General features: G+C 43.6%; 1 protein-coding gene across 3 annotated transcripts in view; it reads right to left on the reverse strand.

The window, feature by feature from the left end:
- Positions 1–3,169: 3,169 nt before the first annotated feature.
- Positions 3,170–13,714, reverse strand: part of LOC117355231 (zinc finger protein 493-like) — a 42,960-nt gene continuing 32,415 nt past the window's right edge. For all 3 annotated transcript variants that reach the window (XM_033933491.1, XM_033933490.1, XM_033933492.1), the window contains exon 6: positions 3,170–3,919. In XM_033933491.1, the coding sequence (XP_033789382.1) occupies positions 3,865–3,919 (55 nt within the window). In that variant the 3' untranslated portion in view covers positions 3,170–3,864. The remainder of the gene's footprint in view (positions 3,920–13,714) is intronic.

Here is a 13,714-nt window from a genome sequence, read left to right on the forward strand (position 1 = left end):
GAAGCCTTGGGCATTTTAAGCACTACCAGGGGAATGGGCTGCTGTGCTATCTGACCTGAAGAGACAGAAGAAGGCACCGCAGCCGGCGTCGAAGGCAGAGCCGGTACAAACGAAGCAGGTTTGATGAGGCTCGGAGCAGCAGGTGTGGGAGCCTGGAGAGCCTTGGATGAGGTCAATGGTGAAGCACCCTTCGATGACGAAAGCTCCATTGAAGACTCCATGCTGTAAAGCTGCTTCCACAAGATGCAACAACGCTTGAAAGCACGGGCTGTAAGTGTTGAGCAAGGCCGGCACGATTTCGGTAGATGTTGAGGCCCAAGACACCGAAGACAGCGTCGATGAGGGTCCGTCAGGGAAATCGCGCGCTGGCACTTGGAACACTTTTTAAAACCAGTTGCAAGCCGGGACATAGGCCGAAAAAGCTCAGCCGCAAGATCGAATCCGTGGGGCTGCGGCCACGTGGCCTGCCCGGTCGAACGGATGGAAGAATTTTTTTTTTTTTTTTGAAAACAAGAAAAGTACAACGAAAATCAGCGATTCTGAGAAAAATAACCCAAAACTGCGGACTTAAGAAGGCACAAGTGAAAATACTTCACGCAGAGAGTCGAAGACAGACTTCTAGGCTCCGCAGAAAAGTAAGAACTGAGGAGACGCGCCCTGCGCTGGGCAGGAAGGCACTCGCGCATGCGCGGTGTGAGCGACTTGAAACTTCGAGTTTCTTCAAGCAAGACTGCTTGTGAGGCGTCCGCATGGGGGCTCCGTTGGATCACGTCACCCACTTGTGAGAATACCTGCCTGCTTGTCCTGGGATAATAAAAATGATTTACACTAAAGTTAAAGAAAATAAAAGGATTAAGAAATTCATAGTAGAGGTTTGATAAATCCGGTGGAATTCTGGTCTCATCTATAATAATAAAATGCTAAGCGCGCATGCGCACTCTTACCCCGTGTTCCCTGAGTCCAGATCTGTCGGGCTGTGGCCACAAGAGTGCACATGCGCACTTACCATGCATCTCTCTCTTTCTCTCGCAGCGGGCTTCCTGGCTCCGGCCTGACTCACAGCAGGTAACACGCCACTATTTCCCCCCCCCCTGGCGCCGACCCTACCCAGCACACCCGAAACCCCCATTGACCCTCCAAGCCGCAGCTCCCATTTCGAGACGAACACAAACCTCCTGGCTCCAGCAGCATCCAGGCACAGTAAACATGCTGCTTCGCGTCCTTCAACTGGCCTGATTTCCTCTGCCACGTCCCTGGTGGTAACTTTTTTTTAAATTGGTTAATGACCTCTATGACATAGAGGTATTCATTGGTTCTACTGAAGAATCCATTCCATCTGCAGAGTTCTTCAGTAATAACGTTCACAAGTTGAGGACTAATCTATCAGCTTCCACTAATAATCATTCGATTTTCCCTGTTGCTCAGTTCACAGAGGACCCTAGAGTCGACATGTGTTAGTATAATTTACCGTCCCTAATTAGCAAAAAGTTTGGATGTTTTACACCAAATATGTTAAGTCCAATTGTAGGTTGGATAGCTGTCCTCCAAAGAATCTACTACGTTGGTATCTAATTATAGACCCACTAGTCTTTAAGCCCGTTACATTAACGGGTGCTAGAGTAGATGTCTGTCTATTTTTTTTTTCTTTGTCTCTCCTTGGACGCTGCCTGTCTGTCTGTCATTTTTTCTGTCTGTCTCTCCCTATGTCCTTATTGCCCTCAGTGCCTCCTTCCTACGTCCTTAGTGCCCCCAGTACCTCCTTCCCATGTCCTTAGTGCCACATTGCCTGCGTACTGTGTCCTTAGTGCCCCAGTGCCTGCGTACTGTGTCCTTAGTGCCCCCAGTGCCTCCTTTCTATATTAGTGCCCCTGGTACCTCCTTCCTGTGTCCTTAGTGCCCCCAGTGCCTCCGTACTGTGTCCTTAATGCCCCCAGTGCCTCCTTCCCATGTCCTTAGTGCCCCCAGTGCCTCCTTCCCGTGTCCCCATCACTATCTTCCAGTCTTTGTTCCCCCCCCATGCCAGCCTGTCTGACTGCCTCCAATCCCCCTGAGGAGCATATTTCTATTAAAAAAACTCCACACCCCGAAGCCAGCCTGCCTGCCTCCTTCCCATGTTTCAATTTACCCCCCCCCCCCCGAAACCCCCATTGACCCTCCCAGCCGCACCTCCCACTGCTAGACGACCGACAAACCTCACGGCTCCAGCAGCATCCGAGGCACAGTAAACACGTTGCTTTGGGACTTCCACTGCCCTAATTTCCTCTGCCGCGTCTCTGATGATGTCATCAGGGACGCGGAAGAGGAAATCAGTAAAGTCAGCGATCGTCTCTAAACCAGTTATCACAGGTATAGTGACGATCACTGCTACCCACCCGATTCACTAAACGGCCCACCACGTGTTTTTCCCCCTTTGTCCGATCCGATCCGCCTCAACCCATGCAAACGAGTAAAATCTCATGCAAAATAGCCAAGCGATTGATTCACTAACATTTGCTTGGCTATTTTGCATCGGGTTTTATGATCCTAAAACCCGACTGCTGTAGACTTGTCAGTAACTGCGTTACCGACAGGTCTGTTGATTTTTTGACAGGTCTGCCTGTTTGGGTTTTTTTCATTTTTTTTCCCATGGCACAGATATTTTGCATGTATTACACACACAAAATATCTGCCCCATAAAAAAAAAGAAAAACCGCCCCAGGCAGACCTGTCAAAAAAATGCCCCTCCCTGACAAATGCATGACCCCCCCCCCCATTTCTCAATGGGGATAGGGTGAACAGTGAGTGCCTCACGGATCTGTACTGGGACTGGTGCTATTTAGCATATTTATAAATGAACTGGAAATTGGAATGATAAATGAGGCCATTAAAATTGCAGACGACATTAAATTTCTTTATTTAATTCGATTTCTATCCTGTTTTTTGTAATATACATAAAATGTAGTTAACAGGTTACATACAATAAGACATAATTACAATACAAGTTTACGATACAAGGTTATGTCCTAATTCTATACATGCTAGGGGTCTAATACCAAGAAACATTATAAGTGCACAGGTTACAATTTGCCATAGTTATCCTTACATAGTAATTTAGTAAATGACGGCAGATAAAGACCTGAACAGTCCATCCAGTCTGCCTATAAGTTATACCCATTAAAAAATACATGATTAGATTAACTTGTCTCTTCTTTGATATTTCTCAGCCGTAGACTGAAAAGTCTGGTATTGTCCTAGGTTGCAAATGCTGAAGTTGCCATCCAAGCTCACTCCAGCCTATCCAACCATCCCGTTGTTAGCAGGAAATCTACCGTAAAGTTTGGCCAGTAACATCCTCATGTTCCATATTAGTGGAGTTCCCATTGATGCCCATCCTACACCCAATCACTGTATATGGGACACAGACCGTGCAGGTCTGGCCAATACTGGCCTTAGTTCTTTCATTTACATCCTTCATTTTCTATCCTTAACAGTGTAAGTTTTTCAGTACAAGTTTTTATCCTAAATAGACCCACACTAGGGATCTAATACCATTATACATAATGCACACTTACAGGTTCAATTTGCCGTAGTTACAGTGGAAGATGTTTCAATACAAGTTTTATCCTGTGACATTTACTGAGGATCTAGTACCAATATACATTTCTTTGTAATCCACCGTCCGTAGGCAGGGGAGTTAGGTGAAGAGGTATGTTTTTATGGCTTTTCTAAAGCTGAGGAGTCCTGTGGGGGAAGTTGGTTCTAGTGGCTCAGTATGAAGTGGGAGTAAGAGCGTTGTTTGGCAGTTTGCAGTTGAAGGCCACGACCAGGAGGTGTATTTCATCCTGATAGCAGAGAGATCTGTTTGGCACGTACTGTTCAAATTTGTTAAAACACATGCAGACTGTGAAATATTGCAGGCAGACCTTGGGAAATTGGAAGACTGGGTATCCAAATGGCCGATGAAATTTAATGTGGATAAATGCAGAGATTCACATTGGGAAGAAAAATTCAAAATCATAGTTACTGGATACAAGGGTGCACTGCGCCAATCTCACTCTTAGGTGTTTAGGAATAATGGCAATCGCACATATGTTACCAGTCCAATATTATTTATTAATTTTAATCTTACATTCTTGTCTCAGAAGGCATATGTGTGATGGAGAATCATATAACATCAGGCATGCCAAAGTACATCTCTCCTGGCAAATATGATCTCAAAGAGTCTATACTGGTGCGTTTCTTTTATACCTTCACACTGACCAGTATGATATCACACTTGCCAGCCAATCAGCCAACAGAGGCTGTCCTTAGGTTTGAACAAAGAAAATTCCTCTTAACATAGAAAAATGTTTTACAAATCATATTTTTGTCATTCTCAAAATGTTTAAATCAAACAGCCTTTCTGTGTTTGCAGAACCCATGCTTGGAAAACTAACAGCTTCAAGTTTCACGAACACAAAAACCCCAGACCCCCCCTTCCTATGCTAGAGGTCAACCTAGCTGACCTTTGCCGGGTCTCTAAAGGGTTTCCATGGTAACCAGTCCTTCACTCTTGTCCTAACTCCAGATGTTGCTCTTAGGCTCGCTTAAAATTTCTTGAATCTTATATATGTAAAACATTTGAAATTAAATACAAATCATTCTATCACACATCGCACATTCGGGGCCCCAAACATCCATAGACAAGTACACTCATATCTCATTCACATCTCATAATTCTTTAAAACTTATAAAAAAGATTATTCTCTACCCAGCATTGAAATGCCAGGACCACCAGTTAATACTTAGGCCATGAGGTTTCTCTTATTCCCCCTGGGCATGGCAGTCCATACAAAGAACACTAGATTCCTGGACCTTTTTTTAAGCAGGAAAACTTCAGTATGGTTTATCCCAGGAAGAGACACACAGAAAGACTGAAAACCAAAATGGAGTTCTTAATACCTCTATAAGTGTGACATGTATATCCAGATTTTCCCCTATGATTTGGCTTAATAGCAAAATACATAAAGAGACTATTATTATGCTTTTCCTTATCTATAGTGTTTTTCTGGCCTTAACTGCAATCCACCAACTTTCATACGCTTCTATTGGGCATGGCCTTAACTAACGCATGTTTCTAACTAGATTTACCCTGAACCATACAAAAAGGATTTTTGTAGATTTTGTAGATTTTTTCTGTTATATGCAGAAAAAATCTACAAAATACTCCACAAACACGTCTTGCACACTATCCATTCCATTACCGCATTATAGCGCCAGCGAGCGCCACTACTGCTCAACCTTAGGGGACAGCACCCAAGAAAAAAATCTGGGTGTCATCGTGGACAATATGCTGAAATCTTCTGCCCAATGTGCAGCAGAGGCCAAAAGAGCAAACAAGATGCTAGGAATGATTAGAAAAAGGATGGTAAATAAGACTGAGAATATTATAATGCCTCTGAATCTCAGCTTGAGTAATGCATTCAATTCTGGTTGCTGTATCTTAAATAAAGATATCGAGGGGCATTTTCAATAGGACGTCCAAGTCCGACTTTGGAAGTCTTGAGAAGTGCATCCAAAAATTGGGTGGACAAAATGTCCAGTTTTAAAATCACAAGACAGCTTTTTTTTTTTTTAAATGACCTGCTAGATTTCTTGTGCCCTCAGTGCGTCTATTTTTTTGGGCCATTTTCAACCAAGACGACCAAATGAAAAACGCACAAAACAAGCCATTTGGACCTAGGGGGGGGTCAGCAGTTTTAGTACACTGGCCACACAGACATGCCAGCAGAGCAATGGGACACCCCTAGGGGGCACTGCTGTTAACTTCACATAAAGGGTGGCAGGTCCACATCTCACCATAACCCCTTCACATTGTATGTTGAGCCTTCCAACCCCTCCCAAAAAAAACAAAAAACTTATTGTACCCTTATGCCTGCAAGTGTCACCTATATGGCAGTACAGTAGGGTTTGATGGTTTTACATGTTCTACCACATGTATTCTAGTTAGAGTGGGAAATGGGTCTGGGTCCACTGCACTGCCCACCAGAGTACTCCAGAGACCTGCTTAAAACTCTAATAACACTGACCATAAGATTTACAGCTGTCACAGTCATATCTTTAGAGGGTGGGAGGGGGGTCAGTGACCACTGGGAGAATGTGTGTGTGGGGGCGGGAGGGGGTGTCATGCTTTCATCCCTTTAGTGGTCAAGTGGTGAAGTTGGGTACCTTTCGGGCCCTTATTTGTTTTAAACATAGGTCCAGCTCCGAACATCTAAAGGGCGCCCTGGATGTTTTGTGAAATATTCGATTATCACCACAGGACATCCAAGTGCTGCAAACACTCAAATCCTGCCCATAACACCCTTCTAATATGCCCCCTTAGTATTTGGAGGAACAGCAGATGAATAACCTAGCCAGACATCTAGGAAGTCAGTTTTGAAAATGGAGATTTGGATGTCTTGGTGAGTAATGCGTTCACCAAATGCCTCTTTATGCCATTTTTTTGGACGTCTTTCTTTTTGAAAAATGAGTCCCATAACAGAATTAGAAAAGGTTCAAAGAAGAGCGACCAAGATGGTAAAGGGGATGGAACTCCTCTCGTATGAGGAAAGACTAAAGAGGTTAAGGCTCTTCAGGTTGGAAAAAAGATGACTGAGGGGAGATAATTGAAGTCTACAAAATCCTGATTGGTATAGAACGGGTACAAGCGAATCAATATTTTACTCTATCAAAAATTACAGTCTAGGAGACATTCTAAGATACAGGGAAATACTTCTAAAACCAATAGGAGGAAATATTTTCGCTCTTAGAAGCTAAGCTCTGGAATGCATCCCCAGAGTATATGGTAAGAGCAGTTAATATAACTAGTTTTTGAAAAGGTTTGGTCTAGTTTCTAGAGGAAAAGCCCATAGTCTGCTATTGAGAGAGACACAGGTGAAGTCAATGCTTGCCCTGGGATCAGTGGAATGTTGCTACTCCTTGGGTTCTGCCAGGTAATTGTGACCTGGATTGGTCTTTGTGGAAACAGGATACTGGGTAGATGGACCACTGGTCAGATTCAGGATGGCTATTCTTATATTCTTATGACAGGAGGAAATTTTTGTCACTCAGAGAATAGTTAAGCTCTGGAACGCATTGCCAAAGGTTGTGGTAAGAGCGGAGAGCGTAGCTGGTTTCAAGAAAGGTTTGCACAAGTTCCTGGAGGAAAAGTCCATAGTCTGTTATTGAGAAAGACATGGGGGAAGCCACTGCTTGCCCTGGGTTGGTAGCATGGAATGTTGCTACTCCTTGGGTTTTGACCAGGTACTAGGGACCTGGATTGGCCATCATGAGGACAGGCTAGTGGGCTTGATGGACCTTTGGTCTGACCCATTAAGGCTTTTCTTATGTTCTTAGACATACATTGACACTTACAGATGACCTCGTGGGCATGGATAGGTTTTCAAGATTAAGAAGCCAGTCTACAATACCAAGGCTATATGAAAGTGCAGGAAATGCCAGTTGATCAACAGCCTGTAAACTTATTCTGTGATGTTAATGTACTCTTCAGTATCAGTTTTGGTCTCTGTGGAAGATTAAGGGATATCTTCCACTAATGCAGCCATTACACCTCCATATAGCAGGGGCTGCTAAAGACTGAGCAGACTACAAGTCCCAGACTGCACTGGGCTTTAAAGCTCAGGACTGAGCTGAGCTACTTTAAGGTAACCCTGTTGAGTCAGGGAGTGGGGTTCAGCAAGTAGGAAAAAAAGTCCTTAGCTTTTCCCTAGACGTGGTTGTGGGAGAAGCCTGGGGAATCTAAGAAAGAGGGACTGTCCGAAGTGAAACAGTTACTGACATCTTGGTTGAGGGTATCTGGGCTGTATGTGTGGACCAGCTTTGCCTCATATGGAGGCCCCAGAGGGAACACAGGAGCTAGGAAATGGAAGAGATGACCTGGTTTGCTGATAGGAGGATCTTACCTCCAGCAGATTCTATGTGGAAAACTGCCTGACCAGAGCTGTGATTGAATCTTACACAAAACTCTTTCTTGCAACTGTGATAAAGACTGGTTTAGAGAGTGGCAAGCCCTACTGCAAATATAATCTCTGTTTAATGAAAAGATCTGTGAAAAGCATAGCTATTTCTTGGGAAAAGACACCATTAAGGGAAAAATGTGAAGGAACAAGCTCTTCCCTGATGTTTAATAAGTTCTTTTTTTGTTCAGAACACTACAAAGTGTGATACATGTGTTTGTACAAATCCATTCCTGAGCACAATGCCACCTGCTCTGTCACAGTCTCTTAGATATTCTTTACTGATATTTTCACTCAGCGATTTCTGCTTGATAGTTGTTTCTTCTACCACTCTTAGATATGAATCCTTTTTGGTGTTTTTAAAGCTGAGTGATAGCTATATCTTTTACCACATTCTGAGCATGTATATAGTTTCTCTCCAGTATGAATCTTGTGTACCTTTAAATCTTATTGTGGCATGTAAATGGTTTTGCTCCAGTATGAAACCTCTGATCTATTTTTAACGCTGAGGATTTATTACACTTCTCCCTGAGCAAGGGTCATTGACGCCATTTGTGAAAGCTTCAGGTTTGAAAATAATTATACATGCAAAATGACACCAGCGCAAGGTTTTAAAATTATAACCAAGATTTATTGAATTATTGTTTCTATTTTTCCATTATTAGATCAAAAGAACAGCATAATTGCTTACATTGCGCTCATGGGAGATCATCATCGTGGCCAAAGGCTGGCCTTCTCACAATAGTCTCGTTTTCATATCTCATTACATTCTATTATATAACTTTTAGCTCGGTGACATCATCAGTATACTAACGAATGAAAATTCACCAAAGAGGTGGTCTTAAAAGTTTTGACAAAGGAAAATAAATCCCTTCATGTTTCCATGTTTAAAAGTTTAGAACAGTACATTTGATTTCTGAATTAATATTATAACATTATGCAAAAGAATTCTACAATTATTAACATGGTGCTGAGAAATTCTCAGCCCTAAAGGAAAAACTCTCTTCCTAAACTGACAGATTCAAATTGCATGGCCTTACACAGAAACCTTAGTCTGGAGGAGGGGGGGGTAAATCCCCCTCTCCTCTCCCTGAAGCGTGGGCTTCCAATGCCCCCCCTTCCTATGCTGGAGACTGAAGCAACAGTCTCTGACTCTAATTACTCCCAGATGTTGCTTTAGGATTTTCCTTAGTGTTTCTTCAGGTTTAAAATATATAAAATATTAGAATTTAAGTACACACCATTCTTTCATATATCTCTCATATCAATCATTCCTTCGTTCATTCGGGGCCCCTTGCACACATTCATACTTAATGCATTTTATCTCTTAGTTTAGGACATGTGATCTTCCTAGCCAGTCTACAGTACATGTGGTATTACTTAACACCACGCTGCTGGGAGCGGGAAAACTCAGAGAGGACAAAGAAGGCAGAAAACTAATCACTGGCACAAGATGGTGTCCAAACAGAGAACCCAAACTGGATTCCATGTAATCATGATTTCCACCATGATTTGGCTCAACAGCAAAGTACATACACAGATATTATTATGCTTTCCCTTATATTAATCCTTAGTGTATTTTTCTCTGGCCTTAGCTACATTATATTTAAATTTTTATTCACCTGTTTTTCCGTACGCTTCTATTTGGGCGTGGTCCTTAACTGACACAGAATTATCTAACTAGAATTACCCAGAATCATACGAAAAACTGGCGCTTTTTACTGCACTATCATGCTCCTGACATCCATTCCAATATCGTCCCATAAACAGCACGCTGGCCACGAGCCACGACTCATTCCTCCGAATCCATGGTTTCTTTATCTGCGGATTCGGTTATTTGCGATTTTTTTTTTGACAAATTATATTTCTGTTTTTTTTTATATTTTTAGGCTCCCCGGAACCTTACTTGGTGGTCTATCGGTGAAGTAGGGCAGGAGCGAACTTCCTATGCTCCTGCCCTGTGCAGAGCCGTCATCAGAATGGCTGCCGTGATTTCCCTTTGTAGCTTCCGGGGATTCAGGAGGGAGGAGGGGGTGGGTCACAGCTGGCTGAGAAGTTATTCGCGATTTTTCACACTTCGCGGTCCGGCTCTGCATCTAACCCCCGCGGATATGGAGGGAGCAGTGTATGCCTTTTCCCATATTTTGAATAGGTATATGGTTTCTCCCGCATTAGTGTACATGCAGTTCAAGAAAAAATACCAAGACTTGAACTGCATGTACACTAATGGAAGGAGCCTAAAGAACGAGATGGGGGAACTAGAAGTCATGGCCAAAGATGAGAACCTAGACATCATTGCGATCACGGAAACATGGTGGAACAACGAAAACAAATGGGACATAGTACTGCCAGGGTACAAGCTCTACCGAAGAGACAGGACATACCAGAAAGGAGGAGGAGTAGCACTATACATAAAGGACACCATTCACTCGACCAAAGTGGATGCAGCAGTGACAAATGACCAACTGGAATCACTATGGGTTAAAATACTGGGAAGAAATGGAGCCGAGATAAAGATGGGACTGTACTACCGCCCACCTGGGCAAGCTGAAGCAAAGGATGCAGAACTGGGAGCCGAGTAGAGGCGGGAATGTAAAAACGCAAACACCATAGTTATGGGAGATTTCAACTATCCCGGGATAGACTGGAGTCTCGGAGTTTCAAAATGTACAAAGGAAACGGAGTTCCTGGAGGCTGTACGGGACAGCTTGTCAAGGAACCAATGAGAGGGACTGCTATTCTGGATTTAATCCTCAACGGACTGAAAGGACCTGCCAAGGAAGTGGAAGTAGTGGGACCATTAGGAAACAGTGATCACACCATGATCAAGTTTCAAGTTTCAAGTTTTAATAAAATTTTGATTAATCGCTTTATCTAGATTCAAAGCGATATACATCATAATAAAATTACATTGTTAAAATTCTTACTATAATAGATAAAACAAACTAGACTTTAGACAGATGCGACGAACTGGAAACATGAGGAATTAGGGGGAGAATTTACATTGTATTAAAAGTCTGGAGAGACATATAGGGAAAGGACATGAGGAAGGGTAGGGTGATTGGAAAAAAAAGAAAAAAAATTTTAAAAATTAATTTATAAAAGCATCATTGAAAAGAAAAGTTTTCAATTTACTTTTGAATTTTTCTATATTGGTTTCCTCTCTTAGATAAATAGATAAATGATCCAGTTCAAAGGGGAAAAGAACCATTGCAACAACGTTTAACTTCAAGAAAGGGAACTATGATGCCATGAGACAAATGGTGAAGAAGAAACTCAGAAACAGCTCCAGGAAAGCACAGACGGTGGAGCAAGCCTGGTCCTTATTCAAGGACAAGGTAAACGAGGCTCAAAACCTGTATATATCCAGATTTAGAAAAGGGTGCAAAAAGAATCAGGCAAAAGACCCGGCGTGGATAACCAACAAAGTTAAGAATGTGATAGGAGACAAGAAAAAAATCATTCCGGAAGTGGAAAAAGGATAAAACAGAGGAAAATTGGAAAGAGCACAGGAAGCATCAAAAAGAATGTCACCGCATGGTCAGAAAAGCAAAAAAAGAATATGAAGAGAGACTTGCCAGGGAGGCACAAAATTTTAAACCATTCTTCCGATATGTGAAAGGAAAACAGCCGGCGAGGGAGGAGGTGGGACCTCTGGATGAGGGAGACAGAAAGGGAGTGGTGAAGGAGGAAGAAGAGGTGTCTGACAGACTAAATACGCTCTTCTTGTCGGTCTTCACAAGAGAGGACACATCCAACATGCTGGAACCAGAAAAAATCTTCAAGGGGGATCAAGAGGGAAAATTATCATGCATGGAGGTAAGTCTCGAAGACATACTCAAACAGATAGATAAAAAACTGACAAATCTCCGGGCCCAGATAGAATCCACCCGAGAATACTAAAGAGCTCAGAGACGAAACAGCAGAATTATTGCAGCAGATTTGTAACCTATCCTTGAAAACAGAGGTAATCCCGGAGGACTGGAGGATAGCGAATGTTACACCTATCTTCAAAAGAGGATCGAGAGGCGACCCAGGGAACTACAGACCGGTGAGCTTAACCTCAGTCCCGGGGAAGATGGCTGAATCATTGATCAAGGACAGTATCAATGAGCATATAGAGAAAAATAATCAGATGAGAACAAGCCAGCATGGTTTCTGTAAAGGAAGATCATGCCAAACAAACCTACTGCACTTCTTTGAGGGGATAAACGAACAATTGGAAAAAGGTGATCCCTTAGACATCGTATATCTGGACTTCCAAAAAGCCTTCGACAAGGTACCCCATGAGCGCCTAACTAAGGAAACTGTGGAACCATGGGGTGGAAGTGGACGGGCAATGATAGATCAGAAATTGGTTGGCAGGTCTCGCTCTCCGAGATTGAGAGCGAGACCAGAAGGCTTTGAGCATGCGCAAATGCTCAAAGCCAGTCCAGCCCAGCCCAGCCCAGAAGAAGGAGGATCTCCGACGCACCGCCCAGCCCAGGCCGCGCCAGAAGAGGGAGGATCTTCGGGCACCGGCACTGGTGCCAAATCGGGTAAAGGAAGTGCCATTGACTGCTCGGGGGGGGGGGGGAAGTAGGATCGCGGTGGAGGGGGGGCAATACGAGTGGGGGGAGGATGCCGGTTCGCAGGGGGGAGAAGCCGGATCGCGGGTAGGGGTTTGGAACAGCGTCAGATTCCTCAAAGGGGGGGGAGAATGGAGCAGCGCCGGTAGCCTCGGGGGGGGGGGGGGGAGGAGGTGGAACCAATCAAAGCAGTTTCCCTTACTTCCTATTGGGAAGCTTGCTTTGATATACGAGCAATTTGGTTTACGAGCATGCTTCTGGAACGAATTATGCTCGTAAACCAAGGTTTCACTGTATTCATTAATGACCTAGAATCAGGGACGAAGTGCGAAGTTATAAAATTTGCGGACGACACAAAACTCTCCAGGAATGTAAAGAACTACAAAGGGACCTGAACAAACTGAGTGAGTGAGCAAATAAATGGCAGATGAGCTTCAATGTAGAGAAATGTAAAGTCTTGTACATAGGGAAAGGAAACCCGATGTATAACTACACGATGGGGGGGATGGCACTGGGGGAAGGAAACCTAGTAAAGGACTTGGGGGTTTGGTGGATAAAACAATGAAGCCGGCGGCACAATGCGCAGCGGCCTCAAAGAAGGCGAACAGAATGTTGGGCATTATCAAAAAAGGTATCACGACCAGAACGAAGTAAGTTATCCTGCCACTGTAAAGGGCGATGGTGCGCCCATATCTGGAGTACTGCGTTCAATACTGGTCGCCATACCTTAAGAAGGATATGGCGATACTCGAGAGGGTCCAGAGAAGAGCAACAAAGATGATAAAAGGCATGGAAAACCTTTCATATGCTGAAAGGCTAGAGAAGCTGGGGCTCTTTTACCTGGAAAAGCGGAGACTTAGAGGGGACATGATAGAAACTTATAAGATTATGAAAGGCATAGAGAAGGTAGAGAGGGACAGATTCTTCAGACTAGCGGGGGCAACAAAAACAAGAGGGCATTCAGAAAAATTGAAAGAAGACAGGTTCAGAACAAATGCTAGGAAGTTATTCTTCACTCAGAGGGTGGTGGACACCTGGAATGCGCTGCCAGAGGAGGTGGTAGGACAGAGTACGATTTTGGGTTTCAAAATGGGGTTGGATGATTTCCTGAAGGAAAAGGGGATTGAAGGGTATAGATAGAGGGTTACTATACAGGATATTAAATGATAA

Source organism: Geotrypetes seraphini, chromosome 2 (assembly GCF_902459505.1).
Source record: "Geotrypetes seraphini chromosome 2, aGeoSer1.1, whole genome shotgun sequence".
Lineage (NCBI taxonomy): Eukaryota > Metazoa > Chordata > Amphibia > Gymnophiona > Dermophiidae > Geotrypetes > Geotrypetes seraphini.